The following is an 18,597-nucleotide window of genomic DNA, read 5'->3' on the forward strand; positions in this document are numbered from 1 at the left end:
ATGCTAGAACACGGGCTTTACCATCCTGGAGACATGATCATCGGCGCCATCATATCAGTAAATGGTTTGATGTATGAGGATCAAAAGCCGACATTCAGAGAATTGCCCATGAAAGATCATCGAGCATTGTAAGTAGATTTATGAGTGTGGATGGAAACACAGACTGGATTGTCCAATCACAGCCTAGCTTTCTACATATCTGTATTCTGATTGGTTGCTTTGTGGTTCTGTTTTACATGGACGGAGACTTCTACTAAGTCTATGTCACAGTGACAGCCCATAAACCCCATGTAGCTCGGGGTTCTCAAAGGTTCCTATTCAAGAAAAGATGGTTGCAGACCAACATGGAAAACATAAATTTCTAATAGTGCAACCATACTGAAAACAACAAAAAATACAATAGAGTAGATCCAAGTCATCAGCACATATACATGGTGGGGGGGATTCAGTTTCCGAAACGACTCTAGTGCCATTGATCCTAGCACACATATGACAGATACATATATTATATACTGTAGATAGAACATATTGCTTCATGCTCATTGTCCCTATTCTTATAGAATCTATCAGGAAAAATATCAGACGGCTCTCACCGTACTATTTGCCATTGAAGAAATTAATAGGAATGAAGATCTTCTACCAAACATCACTTTGGGATTTCACCTCTTTGAGTCCTTCATGAATGAAGCCATGACATTGAAAGCTTACATGGAAATATTAAGTGGACGGGGCTTCCAAATTCCCAATTATAGATGTACGAGTCAAGATTTGCTTGCTATGGTGGGGTTTGCATCTTCAGGTCTTTCGTATTTGGTGGCAAATACATTTGGGATGTACGGATACCCACAGGTAGGTCACTGAAGTCCTTCTATTGCCATGGTACAGGGGTAGAAATCGAGGCTGGTGATCTCAGAGTGATCACTCTGGGTTCAGCTTCTGATACTGTAGTTGCTATCTCCACGGGCAGTGTTATCCGACTATACATTTACCTTGTACTACAACACATTGAGGATTCAAATAAATGGCTGACCATGTAATACATAGACGGTCCTGGTCCAACCAGAGCAAAAGTCACTATTAGCATCGACTAATAGTCCCCAGGAGAGGCACCCCTCTATAATTGCCATATAGTGGTTGTCCTAGATGCAAACAGTCTTGTCCTATACAAAATTCTTTATTCTGTATAAAACCATAGGAACACAGGGTGCAACGTGGCTCCCTAGCTGTCTATGACCTTTGTATAGAAACATTCATTTTAGGAATAAGCGAACAAGTCTGTAACCAGTTTCAGATTTGGCCGAATTATTTTACTTTGGGATCTCTTCAGACAGAAGACCAGGGTAGGTCCCTAAACATAACAAACCCTCTTATTCACCACTTCTGGGCTTTGTCACAGCATCCCTTGTGGGTGTTAGGTCCCAGGCCGAAGCCTCCGCTGCGATGCACGGAAGCTGCTGGCCTGCTCTGCTTTCTGCGCCATGTCCGGCACCTGCACGGGGAGGACCGGAACCTCTGCAGTAGTCTGTGGTGGTTGTTGTTCTCCTCCTGGAACTTCAGAGGGTCAGCGGCGGGCTGGAGGCTATTTAAGCCTCATTCTTGCTTTGGCCTGCCACTGGCTATTTAGTTCTCCTGGGGATCAGCTCACCCTGCGCTCCTGTCCGTGCCTGTCCTGCCTTTCCCTGCCTCCTATTGTGTTCCTGTTATCTGGCCTTTGTGTATGACCCTGCTTGCCTCCTAGACCACCTCCTCTTGACCTGCGATTCTGATACCTCGTGACCTCCATTGTTTAACCCGGCTTGCCAGAAGGCCATCTCTCCTTGAACTCTATGGACTTGGTTCCTCGTGTCCTCCAGTATATGACCTGGCCTGTCTGATTACTCTTCTGCTGTACCCTCTGTTACCTCGTGACCTCCAGTGTATGGCTTTTTCGACTACGTCCTGACTATCCCTAGATACTGCGTGACCTCCTGTGTACCGACCAGGCCTGTATGACTACTCTACGGTGCTTCTGCCATCTTCTGGCAATCATCCGTTACTGCACTCAACCATGCTGTCCATCTTTGTCTGTTCCTCACCCACCTAGGTGAGTGGTTTTCTGGTTCCACCGTAACTTGGGGTGCGCTGTGTATGTGACACTCTCTGGGTGGCTGCGGTTCTGGGTCCCAGAATTTACCAGTCCATTTCCACCATCAGGAGCTCTGGCGAAGACCTCTGGGGTCTGGTTCCACATTGGCATTTATTCATGTGATAGAACCTGCAAATATAAATACCCCATACATACTTCTGTACGTAAAAATATAAAAAAAAATATGTTGTCAGATTATATAATTGTCATTTTTGTACTACTTGCAGTATAAGAGCAGCATGTAATTTTTACTGGCCAGTGAGCGCCGTAAAACCAAATCCCATAAGAATATGGAGCAGCTACATTTATTTTCCCCAATTCCACCCCACTATGATTTTTTTCTCCAGCTTCCCAGTAGATTGCACAGAATAGTAAATGGTGACATTAGAAAATATGGCTTCCATTTATAACAGATTGAGCCCCTTCCTTCTGCAGGTTCATTCTTGACTCCTTTCCAAAAGCCATAACTTTTTTTTTGCCATTCATAGAGTTGTATGAGGGTTTAATTCTTGCTGGACAAATTGTACTTTGTAATGGTACCATTTAATAAACTGTATGATGTACTGGAAGGCTGGAAAAAAAAATTCAAGATGGGGTGGAATTGGAGAAAAAATATGTTTCTGCAAATTTTCTTACAGACTTTGTTTTTACTGTGCAGACAAAATGAAGTGTCACCTGTATTTTACACAGAGCTCTTTCACACCTGGAGAAGCCAGGGAACACTGTGAGAATAATGTTCTTTGATTTCTCTTTTGCTTTTAACGCCCTATAGCTAGTGCTACTGAGGGACAAGCTGGTCCTTGTTGCAGTGGACCAACACCGTTCCAAATGGATCCTAGTCTACCTGACAAACCGCCCTCAGTATGTGAGAGCCTGGGGCTGTGTGTCTGACACTGTGATCTGTAGTACGGGGGCACCACTTGGTACAGTTAATTGCCCCTTTCCTCTTCACGCTGTACACTGCTGACTTTAGGTGCAACTCATCTAGTTGCTCCTTACAGGAGTATTCTGATGACTCTGCAATAATAGGCCTCAATACAGATGAAGATGACAGGAAGTACAGTGAAGTGAACCGGGATTTTTTGGATTGGTGCCAGCGGAACCACTTTAGGATTAATGCTGGGAAAATCAATTAGATTGTGGTGGACTTTCACAAACGGAGTTATGCTCCAAAACCAGTGGACATCCAGGGGACAGGCATTGAGATAGTCAACACCTATAAGTACCTGGGTGTGCACCTCAATAATAAGCTGGACTGGGCCGATCACCTGGAGGTGCTGCACAGAAAGGGTCACAGAAGACTCTACTTGCTCAGGAGGCTGAGGGCCTTTGGAGTCCAGGGGGAATTTCTTAGGACCTTTTTAAACTCTGTAGTGGCATCAGCCATCTTCTTCGGAGTGACCTGCTGGGGATTAGCATATCAACCAGGGATAGGAATAGACTTGACAGGCTGGTTAGAAGGGCCAGCTCTGTCCTGGGCAGCCCCCTGGACCCAGTACAAGTGGTGGGTGACAGAAGGATACCGTCCGTGGTGACCTCCATGGTGGAGAACAACTCACATCCCATGCATGAGACTGTGACAGCACTGGGCAGTATTTTTTTTTTTTTTAAATGTAGATTGTGAGCCCCATTTTGGGATCACAATGTACTTTATTTTTTTTCATTCATTTAAAGAGGACCTTTCATCAGATCGGGCACATGCAGTTTTATATACTGCTGGAAAGCTGACAGTGCGCTGAATTCAGCGCACTATCGGCTTTCCCGATCTGTGCCCGGTGTAAAGTGCTATCGGTCCCGGTAAAGTAGCGCTTTACAGTCAGAAGGGCGTTTCTGACACTTAGCCAGGGACACCCTTCTCCCCAGCAGCGCCTATCGCGCTGTACTGTGGAGCGGGGAGGAACGCCTCCTCCCTCTGCTCACACAGCTCATCCATAGACGAGTATTATCAGGAGCAGGAGGGGGCGTTCCTCCCCACTCCACAGTACAGCACGATAGGCGCTGCTGGCGAGAAGGGCGTCTCTGGCTAAGTGTCAGAAACACCCTTCTGACTGTAAAGCGCTACGGTACCGGGACCGATAGCACTTTACATCGGGCACAGATCGGGAAAGACTGTCAGCTTTCCAGCAGTATATAGAACTGCATGTGCCCGATCTGATGAAAGGTCCTCTTTAAGTATGTCTTTGTAGAAAGGGGGGAAATCCACACAAACATGGGGAGAACATACAAACTCCTTGCAGATGTTGCTCCTGGTGGGATCTGAACCCATGACTCCAGCACTGCAAGGCTGCAGTGCTAACCACTGAGTTACCATGTTGCCCCTGCTGCACTGGGCAGTATTGTCAGTGACTGACTGCTTCACCCCAAGTGTGAGAAGGAGAAGGAGCGCTATCAGAAGTCTTTGGCTTTACAACCAACACAGAGCTAAGCGGAGATCATTCCATACAGAGAACTGAAAGATCCTTAAGTTTGTGATATCCCTTCTACTATTTTACCCTTACCTGTTTATCTGTACCTACTGTCGCTGTAATGCCTCTACCTTGGAGCTCTTGTATTTTGTATTATTACTGTCTTATCCATGCTGCTGTAACACACTGAATTTCCCCATGGTGGGACTATTAAAGGATTATCCTATCTTAAAAAAAAATAAAAATTGTGCTTTCGGACACAGGATACATAATGTGTTCCACTTTATTTCTGTACTTTTATATGTATTCTAGGGGAAGGGGCTTGAACTGAATATTTAATTCTTTCTATTCTTAATATTTTTGACTCCCTATAGGTCTTGAACTAATACAATGTATTGCAAAGTTGTGGCTCTTCTATTACAGGCTGCACAGAACAACCTGAAATAGAATTTAGTGACAGATTAACCTGGTAGCCTTCAATAGGCTCCCGGCTGTCATGGCATTGTATCGCTGGCCTCAGACCTCAATCTGGTGGCCAGTGATCCACCCCAAACTGGCGGCACCAATGCAACACAGGGGAAATGGCGCCATGGTTAGCTTAAATCAAGTCATAGAGGGAAATAATACCTGTTATCAGTTGGGACACTGATTTGGGGCATTGTTGATGGGTTTCCATTGTATTGTATTGTGCACCTGTATAGACATACGGGTGCAAAGCTCGTTACCAAGCAGATGACTGATTACTAACCTATGATTGTAACGAACTATGCAGCTGTGTGTCCATCACATGACCATGGATTGATTTCTATCCACTGAATGTAAGCAGCAGTGTTCGGGAGTATTTAAAATACTTGTCAGGTATTTGTATTTTGTAATTAAAATACTTTTTTTTTCAGTATTTTGTATTTGTAATTAAAATACTTTTAGGCTGGGGCCCCACGGACCGGAAACGCTGCGATTTGCCCGCAGTGGAGATGCTGCAGGAAAAATCGCGGCGTCATACAGTGCAGGCAAAGTGGATGGGATTCATGCGAATCCCATCCCCACTTTGCGGAAAAGATCGCAGCGCGGACACGTTGCGATTTGCAAAGCCGTTGCGGCTTTGCAAATTGCAGCATGTTAATTATATCTACGGAAACACCGGAGGCTTTCCCTTAGATATAATGTTAAGAGAAAGTCCGCAGAGGAAAACTCTGTGAACTTTCTTTTAAAAGCGCAATGCATTCATGCAGCGGTTCTTCCCGCAGCACTTTAGTACTGCAGATACGGCCCGTGGGGCCTTAGCCTTAGGAAGTATTTTACGTATTTTAATTACTGTCTAAATTCAAAACAAATGTTGTAATTTAAATAACCCGCCTCACCGCACTTAAAAAAAACCCCAACACTGCGAGTCACGTCATCACTCTAGTTTCTTGTATCTCGTGCGAGGTGTGACGAGAAGAGGGAAAATTCCAGCGCGTTCCAGCAACGCAAGTCCGCCTTGTAGTGAAGCGTGATTTATTTTTAGTTTTTAATCATCCCGATCGCGTAATCCATTCCGTAAAATGAATTCAAAAATGGAGGAAAATCATAATACCAGTGAAGGGGACGCAACCGACAATGATTCAGATCTCGAAGACTTACATCTCCCTGCAATTTTGGATGGAACTTTTTTGAAAATTAACAAGACTAATCCGAAGCAGCAGAAGACAGAAAGTGTCTGCTTACTGCAAGGCCTGTAATCACGGGTCAAATAAACTCAATGTCCAACTTCCTTAAGCACTTAAGAGTAAGTTATTTAATTACATCATGGTTTAGTTTTTATTTTACAATCCCCAACACCGAGGCAAATTTTTAAAATCGGACGTACGGTTTACGTTTTTCTTACCACGCTATTAAAAATTAAAATAAAAAGCTGATTTCAAATTAAAAATTGAATATAATTATATCAAATATAAAAAAACTAAATTAATATCCTTTTTTAAAACATGTAAAATACGTTCAAAGAATTTTCTCATGTGTCCCGAGAATTGATGAGAATCTCGCCCACGCTGTGTTAACTTGTTAATTTTTTAATGATAAAAACGAACAATTTCTACATTTTTAACGTATTATATGCTGTTGTTGTTTTTTTTTTTTTTTGTTTTTTTTTAAAGTATCCGATCGGGAATATATTACTGTATGATTGTGTCATGAAATACTGTAAATTAGCTTCTTTTAGCCTATGTTAAATTGTTCCTTTTTTTGTTTTTATTAAATTTTTTGTTTACATTTTTCAAGTATTTTAGTATTTTTCAAATACTTTTGAAGTAGTATTTAATATTTGTATTTAAAATACTTTCCCAAAGTATTTTCCCGAACACTGGTAAGCAGAATGAATGACAGCAAGCAGAGATCTAGACAAATGTTAGCAATTGATACAGAAAGTATATTGGTAAACTGGATAATAGGGTTGAGCAATCGTATTAGGAAAAGATCGGATTCCGATCAGCGATCGAAAAAATTTCACGATCGCGATCGGAATTCCGAACACGATGTTTTTAGGTGGGATCGAGATCGGTGATTATTTCCCACAAAGCTTTGCTACTGGCCAAGCATTGTGGTAAAAGCTAACAATGTAAGCCTTCACATTGAGTATACGCTCCGCTCATTCTGAGCAGAGTGTATACTCACTGTGAAGGCTCCGCTGCGGTTCCATAGGAATGAATGGAAGCAGCCGGCACACAGCCTTAACCCCCTGTGCGCCGGCTGCGTCCATTTATTCTAATGGTAAACTAGCTAACATCTCTATTAGCTACTTAGCTGCAGAGATGGCTGGTCCGGTGCTCGCTGTTATTATTTGCCTCGCTGACCCCACCTCCCAGGTTAGTGTTAAAGAGCTAGGAAGAAGGCAGGGCTTGTGGCTTAGGAGAGTGTGGGTGAGTACTGGGAGGGGAAACATCACGTCTCCCAGCCCTGTACCCGCCCACACTCTCCTTACCTGGGAGGCGGGGGCAGCGAGGCGAAGAAGGAGAACACTGGGCACTGGACCAGCCATCTCTGCAGGTAAGTGGACACCAGGGGGACTAAGTAGCCAGAGGATTAAAAAAAAAATCCTCTGGCTACTTACTGATTTAAAAAAATCACTACACAGCGTGGATTCTAACAATTAAAGCGTTCATTTCTTAGATTCTATGCTGTATAGTGAATAGGATTGTTTTTAAAATCCGATCTCTGATTAGTAAAAAAAATCCCATTGACTTGCATTGGGATCGGAATTGGGATCGAGATCGGGTTCGAATGAAAAATGATCGGAAATCGGATTTAAAAATTGATCCTGAAAAGTTAAGATCGGCTCAACCCTACTGGATAACTTTGCATTATACAAACAATAGAATTTGTCTCTCAATATTTGTCTGTAACTGGACAACCCCCTTATGGGGGGAAGCCACAAAACAAAAGTGAACAGATCTTGAGTTGTCCTCATTTGTCAACTTGGAATCCACCAAATCTTCTTAATTTTGGATTAGTAATATCCAATCCAATGTATTTGACGTTATATGTCATGTATGGTGGTGACACATAAGTCAGACTTGTAGATGTCTTCTTCTCTATTACAGATCAGCTATGGTGCCACTGACCCTCTTCTAAGTAACAAGTTGATGTTTCCATATTTCTACCGCACGGTCCCCAGCTCCGTCCATCTACACAATGCACTGAATTTGGTGCTGAAGCATTTTGGTTGGACTTGGGTTGGAATTATTTATTCAGATGTTGACAGCAATGAAGATTCAATCCAGAAGTTAAAATCTTCCATTATGAGAGGAGGGGGATGTATTGAGTTCACCGAAAAGTTCCTCAGCTCCACCAATCACGAGTCTATTGAACACCTACAAATGGCCAACGTTATTTCTAAATCCTCAGCAACTGTTATTGTCTTCTGGGCTGATCTGGAGTTTACTTTTAAATTATACCGATTACTTAAGAAATTGACAAGTACAAAGAAAGTCTGGATCTTCCTTACGGACCTGGACTATCTTCAGATCCCACTTACAGACACTAAGGACCTCAATCAATTTCATGGGAACGTTGGAATTCAGATAAAAAAATTGGAAATTCCCGGACTCATGCCTTTTCTCTGGAACGTCACACTGGACCAATACACAGTTTGCAAGTTTACTTATTTTTTTAAGTTTGTCATGTATGATTGTGAAAATGTCAACGGTAGTGTTCTCTATCGTACATGCAAACATAACATGGCAAGGAAAAAGATGATGATGGGATTAGAGACTGTGGTGGACAGCTATCAGGTGTATAACGCCATATATGCCTTGGCTCACGCTCTTCATATGTTTATGGTCTCTAAGTCCTGGAAAGAATTGCACAGAGAGAGAACAGCACCATCTTACCGACTTCCATGGAAGGTGACTTGAATGACCTTTATCATACACCATAACAGATACCGTATATACTCGAGTATAAGCCGACCCGAATATAAGCCGAGGCCCCTATTTTAAAACAAAAAACTGGGAAAACTTATTGACTCGTGTATAAGCCGAGGGGGGGAAATGCAGCAGCTACTGGAAAATTTCAAAATTAAAATGGTCGGAGTTTTTGGGTTCGGTAGTTGCTGGGTGCTGGGGAAGGGGAGGGGGTGTTTTGGTTGTCTGTCTGCCCCTTTCCTGAGCTTGAGAACTGAGTTTTTTTCCCCCACTTGGAATTCAGCCTGGCTGAATATAGGGTATCTGCAGTGCTCCTATTAACCCCTTCCTGACGGAACAGGAGCACTGTAGATCCCCTATATTCAGTAGACCGGGCACTGTCAGACACAGGGATACCTAATGTGTATGTGTTTCCCAGTCATTTTCTACTTTTATATGCATTCTAGGGAAAGGAGGGATTTACAACTTTTATTTATTTTATTTTTGTGCAGATTAGGTTTCCATTTGTGGGGTTCGAAGTCCAACGGCAGATGTCAACCTATATTTTGTTGCAGATATCGTAATTATTGTTAATATGCAAATGAGTCCTTTGGAGCAGTGAGAGAAATATTATTGCTCCCATGAAGTAAATTAACATATTTTGGTCACTTTGCTTCTCCCGAAAAAATACCAATAAAAAGTGATCAAGAAATCAAACATACCAAAAATTGGTAACAATAAAAACTACAACTTGTCCCACAAATAAAAAGCCCTTGGATATCTCCATCAACAAAACAGTTAAAAAGTTACAGGCGTCAGAATACGGTGACCCCAGGAAAGACATTCATTTTCAAAAAGTGACATTTTATTAGTAAAAGCAGTAAAACATAATAAATCCAATATAAATATGGTATCGCCAGTCTACAGAGGAAGTCTGCCTATGCATACACATAGGCTGACTTCCTCCCTTCTTGGCAGGTTCAACCAGGTACTGGGGGCTACTAGCTGCCTGGTGTCACTGGCCAGACCCCGGGCTGCAGATGATGCATATCGGCACCCTCCGATCTCGCCAAAGGGGGTGATGAAGGGGACATGTAGCGTGGCGGAACCCCTTAGATGCCGCGGTCATGTTTGATTCCGGCATCCAAGGGGTTATTACGGTAGTTATGGAGCAGGGTGTTAGCTGTCAGTTACAGCTAACATCCGCTCCTGATGCCATGGGCAGTCGCGAGGGGGTTAAAGCGCTGTGACATCACAGGGCTGGATGCTGATTGGCTGTATGTATGACACTGTGGGTGATCTCTGTTCCTAGAGTTCCTTGCCCATGTCCTAAGATGTGCAGCAGCCATTTTATAAAAAAATACGATTCGTTACCACGAAGCGTGAGGAAATCTGGATTCGTTGCGAATCGAATATTTCCTGAAATTCGGATAGAATTCCACTTCATCAGCTTCGATTCGCTCATTTCTAATTAACATACAAAGTACAGAAATCAGCACATGAACCTAGCCTGACAGATTGATAGATTAGGAACGCCTGAACCAAAATGGCATTCACCATACGAGATAAAAAAACCACTATTTTAGGATAGTGCAAACTTATACAAATGCTATTCATCTCTTAACTTTATTTTGAAGGTCCGTGCCGCTGTTTTTGAATTTTGTCTGTTGCACGTTCGTCGGCCAGTTTGTGGTAAGAAGAGGAGTGAAGAGGAGGAGACAGGAGACTGAGGTGGCACTGGAACGGAGAAGAGTGCCGCATGTGCTTTCCGAGCAGAATTACCATAATGAAGAAAGAAGACAAAATTCAAAGATGGCGGCACGGACCTTCATAATAAAGCCAAGAGATAAATAACGTTTTCTTAATGATAGAATTCCTTTAACCGTTTGCTCAGGATGACGTAATAGTACGGTGCAGAGTGGGAAGGGGTTAAAGGAGTTAATCCCCTCAGATTGTTTATAACCACTCACAGTAATATCACTAGTGACTGTCGTTCCTCACTAAATATTGTCTCTTCTTCTGCAGCTTCATCCATATCTACGGAGAGTACATTTCACTAATACGGTTGGAGAGGACGTGTACTTGGACGGACATGGAGATGCTGCTCCTGTGTATGATCTGGTTAACTGGGTTATTAGCAGTAAGAAGAGACTTACCCCTGTTAGTGTTGGAAATGTCACATCTAGTCGTGGAGAAGATGTGTCTGTCAATACATCTGCTATTGTATGGGCCGTTCATCAAGCGCAGGTAGGCCAACATCTTGTGTATTCCTGCTTCATGGCAACAGTGAGGCCTGTCTTTACTTTAGTAGCCCACCGCTGTAAAATGACCAAAATGGCCAATGACTGCCTGATATCTAAGACCTTATTCACACACCTGCAATTCACATACATTATACAATTTTGTTAGATATTCTTTTTTTTCACATGGATGTATCACGCCAATGAAAGTCTCTGGGTCTGTGTAGAACAACAAATAACATCTATGTGGCATCCATTTTACATGAGCCAAAGAAATAGAAAAGCAGAAAAACGGTAAAAAAAAGAGATGAAGTTAATATGCAATTCTAGAAGCGCATATTCTATGAGGTAATGGCTTCAGGCGGCGCCTCATGGAATCATCTGGGGGGCGGCATTTTTTAAAAATTGGCTGCTATTTATTGTGTTATGGCAATAGGTATCAGCCAACAATTTTTACTCACCTGTCCAGGTTGCGCTCTACTGCTATCTCATGTCACAATGCTGGAGAATGCCAGGACGTGATGTACAGTGTCCCAGCGCTCGTCAGCATCCGCTGAAGCACGTCCTTGGTGGCAGTGGAGGGCGGCGTGGACAGGAGCGTGGACAGGTGAGTAAATATTATCAGCTGCTACTCTGTGTGGGGAAGAAACTGTGTTGGGGCCATAAATAGGAGATGATATGCTGTATGGGGGGAGGTAAAAAAAGGGGGACCAAAAAAAGTCGGTCATAATTGCCCCTGTACACAGTATTATGCCCCATAGTGGCCCCTGAACACAGTATTATGCCCCATAGAGGCCCCTACACGGTATTATGCCCCATAGTGGCCCCTGCACACAGTATTATGTCCCATAGTGGCCCCTGCACACAGTATTATGTCCCATAGTGGCCGCTGCACACAGTATTATGTCCCATAGTGGCCCCTGCACACAGTATTATGCCCCATAGTCGAATTTTCACACAGTATTATGTCCCATAGTGGCCCCTACACGGTATTATGCCCCATAGTAGACCACCCATGAACAATTATTATACTCTGGGGTCTTTTCAGAGATCCAGGGTAGGTGATAAACATAAAAACCACCATTACTTATCTTTTCCGGGCACAGGCACACTTGCTGCTGCTTTCAGCCCACTTCAATGTTGGTACAGACATCACGTGAGCCAGATCGGCGTTGCTACACATAATGATGTCAGCCTGGCACACGTGATGTCTGGAATGTCACCAAATAGGTCACATCGTAATGTCTCATATTGTCCTCTGATTTGTAAAGTACTACGGAATATGTTGGCGCTACATAAATAAAGATTATTATTATTCTTGTTATCAAAGACTGCCGGAGCACAGGAGAGGTAAGTAACAGGTTTTTTTTATGTTCCTCGCCTTGCCTGGGTCTCTGATCACTATAATCCAGGGTCTGCAGTATTTACGCGACTGCCTCTTGGCTCAATTATCACTTAACAATTTGGGTTCTGTTAAAGGATATTCAAGAATGGACTTTGGTCCATGCCCACACATTTCTGTTCCTCTTCTAGAAGCCTCCACGTTCAGTCTGCAGTGACAGCTGTCCACCAGGATCCAGGAAGGTGATACTGAAAGGAAAGCCACCCTGCTGCTATGACTGTGTCACCTGTCCCAGAGGAGAATTTACCAATGACACTGGTAAGAAGAGATGGCACCCTCATAATATACAGTATATGGCACCCATATACGATAGGTCTAGGTTGGCCAAACCTGCTATGTAGCTTCCACAGAATTGTTGTGTAGAAAATGCCTAGCCAAGGTTTGCTCTGCAAATATTATAATGAATTATAATGAATAATTGTATAATGAAGTGTTATAAGAAATAAGGATTGGGCATATTGAAACTCAACATGCCTAGTCCTTTGCTCTTAAGGGAGATAAGTTACCGGAAGTGTAAAAGGGTGACCTATTCCTCACTTACCATTAAAAACATATTCACACTTGCCGTAATCAAGCATGTGCATGGCGAGTTTGTTAGGAATTGTTGACAACTATTTAAAGGCCATGGCCAGCTTAACAGTGTCCTCAATTCTTTCCTGCAGACATGATCAGCTGCTGGCAATGCCCAGATGACCTATGGCCAAATGAGAAGAAAGATGAATGTATTCAAAAACAAGTCACCTATCTGTCCTATGAAGAAACATTGGGTACAACCCTTGCCTGCAGTGCCATAGTGCTTCTGATAGCTTCTCTGGTAACCCTTGCCATCTTCGTCCATTACTGGAACTCTCCAGTCATTAAGGCCACCAACAGATACCTAAGTTTCCTCCTTCTTTTGTCCCTCACGTTTACATTCGGCAGCTGTCTACTCTTCATTGGCCATCCAGGGCAGATAACATGTTTACTACGTCAAACAATTTTTGGAGTGTTTTTCACAGGCTCAGTGTCCTCCATGCTGGCAAAAACTATACTTGTTGTTCTGGCCTTTCGAGCTACCAAACCTGCAAGCCGGTTGAGAAGATTCATGGGGAAGAAGGTTCCATGCTTCATTGTAAGTTTCAGCTCTTCTGTTCAGGTTCTCTTCTGCGTCGTGTGGTTGGGAACATGTCCTCCTACCCCAATTTTGGACATCCACTCACAGCCTGGACTGATAGTCATTGAATGTGATGAGCACGTTGGCTTCTATGTAATGCTGTCATACATTGGTTGTCTTGCAATGGGATGTTTGGTCATAGCTTTTCCTGCTCGGAATCTACCTGACAGATACAATGAAGCAAAGTTCATTACATTCAGCATGTTGGTCTTCTTCAGTGCCTGGATTCCCTTCATACCAGGGTACCTGAGCACCAAAGGGAAGTACACAGTAGCCGTAGAAGTATTTGCCATCCTGGTATCAGCTGCTGGGGTACTGGGCTGTATTTTCCTTCCCAAATGTTTCATAATCTTACATACAGCAGGAAAGAAGAAGATGGGAGGGAGAAAGTCTCCAATGCGATTTACATAATGTGCTAGTTAAAGATCATTTATCTGTCTAAAATGAGTAGGATAAATAAAGACAAAAATCTTTGTTTAGAGTCAATTCACACACAGCATGTTTTAGAAAAACGCCATTGTTATGCAATGTTTCCAGCCTAAGGCTTGGTTCACATCTGTGTTTGGGGATTCCATTCCCTTCTGAGCATGAAAAATGCGGAAAGAAAAGCACTCCAAGCAGCACTTTTTTCTACGCATGTTTCATGTGGAAACCACACAGACTCCATTATAGTCCATGGAGTCTGTGGGCTTCCTAAAGGTTTCCATCCGGGGGGCTCCACGAACGCAGATGTGACTCTAGCCTAAGTTTAGTGAGGATTTATAAGTAATGGAACATATATAGGAATGACGTCTCCTTCCTGGGTCCATTTCTAGTATTATTTGAATAAAACCCCAAAATGGCTGTATCCGTTCACAGATAAAAGGTGTATATGACACCAAATGCAGTATATTTACAATAATAAGATATGAATTTTAAACCTGCTTTAGTTTCTAATATAATTGTGATCTAATATCTAATATAAATATCAGAAAGATTTCCCATTTTATTCCCTCCTACAATACCAATAAAAAATTTGAACCTCAAATTCTGCCATTGAAGTATACAATTTGTCCTGCAAAACACAAGTCCTCATAAATGTAGATAAAAAAAGTAATAATGGGTCTTATAATGTGGGGATGAAAAAAACAAAACGAATGCTGGGTCCTTATCGAGGACCTGTTACCGGATTTCATCACACTAGCTGCAATTCTACCATTAAAACCTCTTTTTTGTGGATAAGATGTTGGAATAGCCTTTAGAAAGGCTATTCGTCTCTTACCTTTAGATGTGATCTCTGCCGCGCCGTTCCTTAGAAATACCGGTTTTTACCGGTATGTAAATTAGTTCTCTGGCAGCGATCAGGCCGGCGGCCATTTTTGGGAGGCCGCTCTTGCTCTTGAAGTTCAATGCAGGAGCGGCCTCCCAAAAATGGCCGCCGGCCGGCATTCGCACTCGGCTCTGCTGGTGTCTCACTGGCAGAGCCAACTGCACATGCGTCGGAGGTGACGCAAGAGGAAGACGACAGAGAAGGGGAGGATCCAGCCGAAGATAGAGGCGTCACAGGATCGTGTTCTCGAGCAGCAGTGGGGACACCCCCATCGCTGACAGAGAATTAATTTACATACCGGTAAAATACAGTATTTCTAAGGAATGGCGCGGTGGAGATCACATCTAAAGGTAAGAGACCTACTGGTTATACACCTAGCTATACAGCCCAACATCCTACTGGTTATACATCTAGCTATACAGCTGAACATCCTTCTGGTAATACCTCTAGCATACAGCCCAACATCCTACTGGTAATTCCTCTAGCTACACAGCCCAATATTGTACTGGTTATACCTCTGATTATACATCCCAGCATTACACTTGCCTTCCTTGCAGAAATTTGCACCCCTAGCTAACACAGAGCTGCCAATACAAGACTCAAATAGAGGGTTCCTTCTCCCCTATAAGGAATAAAGATGCTCAGAATAAATTGAGGTTTGGAACAAACAGGTGAGAGTACAGATGATTCACATGCAGAAGTATAATGTTATGGTACAGACTTAAACTTTGTGAATGGGTTTGGGAGCCATAATCCAGGGAAAGGGAATGAACAGAACTCTGGAGGGTGAGTGGTAGGTGATAAATAGTTGAATCTGTGTAAAGTAACTCAATTACTTGATGTGTCTCTTGTGAAGTAAACTAGAATCAGATACAGGGAATTACATTGTTTATTGTTATCTACTGCACAATGAAAGGGATTGTGTGGCCCTCAAAGTATAGGCCATCAGTATGTGATATGTAGTGGTTTGAAACCCAGATCCCAGGGAGAACTTCTCAGGTTTCAATTTGTTTCACTTTGGTGGCTCGGGTCCAAGATTTGATTTGATTTGTTATCTATAAAACATAGTGTAGAATACTGTCAGGGCTCCTAGGAACCTATCTATAAAACATAGTGTAGAATACTGTCAGGGCTCCTAGGAACCTATCTATAAAACATAGTGTATAACACTGTCAGGATTCCTAGGAACCTATCTATAAAACATAGTGTAGAACACTGTTATGGCTCCAAGGAACCTATCTATAAAACATAGTGTAGAATACTGTCAGGGCTCCTAGGAACCTATCTATAAAACATAGTGTAGAATACTGTCAGGGCTCCTAGGAACCTATCTATAAAACATAGTGTAGAACACTGTCAGGGCTCCTAGGAACCTATCTATAAAACATAGTGTAGAACACTGTCAGGGCTCCTAGGAACCTATCTATAAAACATAGTGTAGAATACTGTCAGGGCTCCTAGGAACCTATCTATAAAACATAGTGTAGAATACTGTCAGGGCTCCTAGGAACCTATCTATAATACATAGTGTAGAACACTGTCAGGGCTCCTAGGAACCTATCTATAAAACATAGTGTATAACACTGTCAGGATTCCTAGGAACCTATCTATAAAACATAGTGTAGAACACTGTCAGGGCTACTAGGAACCTATCTATAAAACATAGTGTATGACACTGTCAGGATTCCTAGGAACCTATCTATAAAATATAGTGTAGAATACTGTCAGGACTCCTAGGAACCTATTTATAAAACATAGTGTAGAATACTGTCAGGGCTCCTAGGATCCTATCTATAAAACATAGTGTAGAATACTGTCAGGATTCCTAGGAACCTATCTATAAAACATAGTGTATGACACTGTCAGGATTCCTAGGTGCCTATCTATAAAACATAGTGTATAACACTGTCAGGATTCCTAGGAACCTATCTATAAAATATAGTGTAGAATACTGTCAGGACTCCTAGGAACCTATTTATAAAACATAGTGTATGACACTGTCAGGATTCCTAGGAACCTATCTATAAAACATAGTGTAGAACACTGTCAGGGCTCCTAGGATCCTATCTATAAAACATAGTGTAGAATACTGTCAGGGCTCCTAGGATCCTATCTATAAAACATAGTGTAGAATACTGTCAGGGCTCCTAGGAACCTATTTATTAAACATTGTGTATGACACTGTCAGGATTCCTAGGAACCTATCTATAAAACATAGTGTAGAGTACTGGTGCCAGAGATATTGGTACTGATATTCTTGCACTGTGAGAAGGGTCAGCCTTACAGCTTAACAGCATTGCTGGGCTACGAGGAATGTCCCTCTGACAATACAAGGCTATGGAAGTGTACCATCAGCCCAACAATGTCACTTTGTCTAAATGATATATACAGCCGGTCCACCTAGAGAGTGCAGATGTTGTGGGAGACAAACAATATAATCATCGTATTTATCACAATCCAGACAATTCTCGGGCGCTCAGATGGGAGGGATGTTGGTGCTCACATTGTGACTAACATAAAATTTACTGTAACTGAATATAGAAGAGATAATATCAACCTGTCCTTACAATAACTGGAGCAAGTTACAGAAGAAAAGATCTGGGCTTATAAATGTCTGGTCCCTGCCCTGCATGTAATACAGACACCAATGACACCAGTCATCACATCTCTGTGTATGCAGCTTATGGGGCCTCTCGTATACATATCCACAACCAATATCCAGAAGAGAAAGCGCAGAAGAGTCTTTGTTTTAATTCTGATATTTGATATCAGGAGTTGGATGTATAATGCATTCTGTATGTGATTCCCATTTACCTTTACTTGTACTATTTATACTCATTTTATTATTCATTCTGCAAACATCCAGTGCAGAATATAACATGGCAGAACATGGGCTATACCATCCCGGAGACATGATCATCGGCGCCATTATATCAGTGAATGGGTTGGTGCATGATGATCAAAAGCCGACATTCAGAGAGATGCCAAGGGATAATACTGCTCTATTGTAAGTAATGATAATAGGATTGTTATGGCTGGTCCTGTTTAGTAATCACTATATCAACAGATTTTAGTGCAACTCTGCCTGTCTGTATTGTTACACATAATGGAGCAGATTTATCAGTACTCTCTAAAAGATAGGCAGTGCAAACTTAGACTAGACAGTCTTAAACTGTGCCAGACTTATTTAAGTGTCTGATGCTCTTTGATGAATTTGTTATATTCTTAGACTGACTAGTATAACTTTACACCTCCTATTTTTTGGCTTAGTTTACATCAGAGGCCATCTGGGTACATGGGCAGCTGGCAGTTGCAGTGCTCTACCTACATGTTTTGACAAAGTGTGTATACAGATTACAGTGTTGGCCAAAAGTATTGGCACCCCTGCAATTCTGTCAGATAATACTCAGTTTCTTCCAGAAAATGATTGCAAGCACAAACTCTTTGGTAATATCTTCATTTATTTTGCTTGCAATGAAAAAACACAAAAGAGAATGAAAAAAATAGTCAAATCATTGATCATTTTACACAAAACTCCAAAAATGGGCCGGATAAAAATATTGGCGCCCTCAGCCTAATACTTG

General features: G+C 42.3%; 1 protein-coding gene across 1 annotated transcript; it reads left to right on the top strand.

Annotated features, from left to right (window-relative positions):
* Positions 1-14,115, top strand: LOC142185488 (vomeronasal type-2 receptor 26-like). The gene is made up of 7 exons (XM_075260919.1): positions 1-128; positions 561-849; positions 8,109-8,912; positions 10,935-11,156; positions 11,619-11,756; positions 12,683-12,809; positions 13,214-14,115. The coding sequence occupies exons 1-7, from the start codon at positions 1-3 to the stop codon at positions 14,113-14,115; spliced, it is 2,610 nt and encodes an 869-aa protein (XP_075117020.1).
* The last annotated feature ends 4,482 nt before the right edge of the window (positions 14,116-18,597 follow it).

This window comes from Leptodactylus fuscus, chromosome 11, assembly GCF_031893055.1.
Source record: "Leptodactylus fuscus isolate aLepFus1 chromosome 11, aLepFus1.hap2, whole genome shotgun sequence".
Classification (NCBI taxonomy): domain Eukaryota; kingdom Metazoa; phylum Chordata; class Amphibia; order Anura; family Leptodactylidae; genus Leptodactylus; species Leptodactylus fuscus.

Bases quoted from the DNA above. Each gene is read 5' to 3' on its own strand.
- LOC142185488 (XM_075260919.1), top strand. From the start codon at position 1: ATGCTAGAACACGGGCTTTACCATCCTGGAGACATGATCATCGGCGCC. The intron at 11,157-11,618 runs GTAGGCCAACAT...TCACCTGTCCAG, and splicing joins GGGCCGTTCATCAAGCGCAG to GTTGCGCTCTACTGCTATCT. The intron at 12,810-13,213 runs GTAAGAAGAGAT...TCTTTCCTGCAG, and splicing joins AGAATTTACCAATGACACTG to ACATGATCAGCTGCTGGCAA.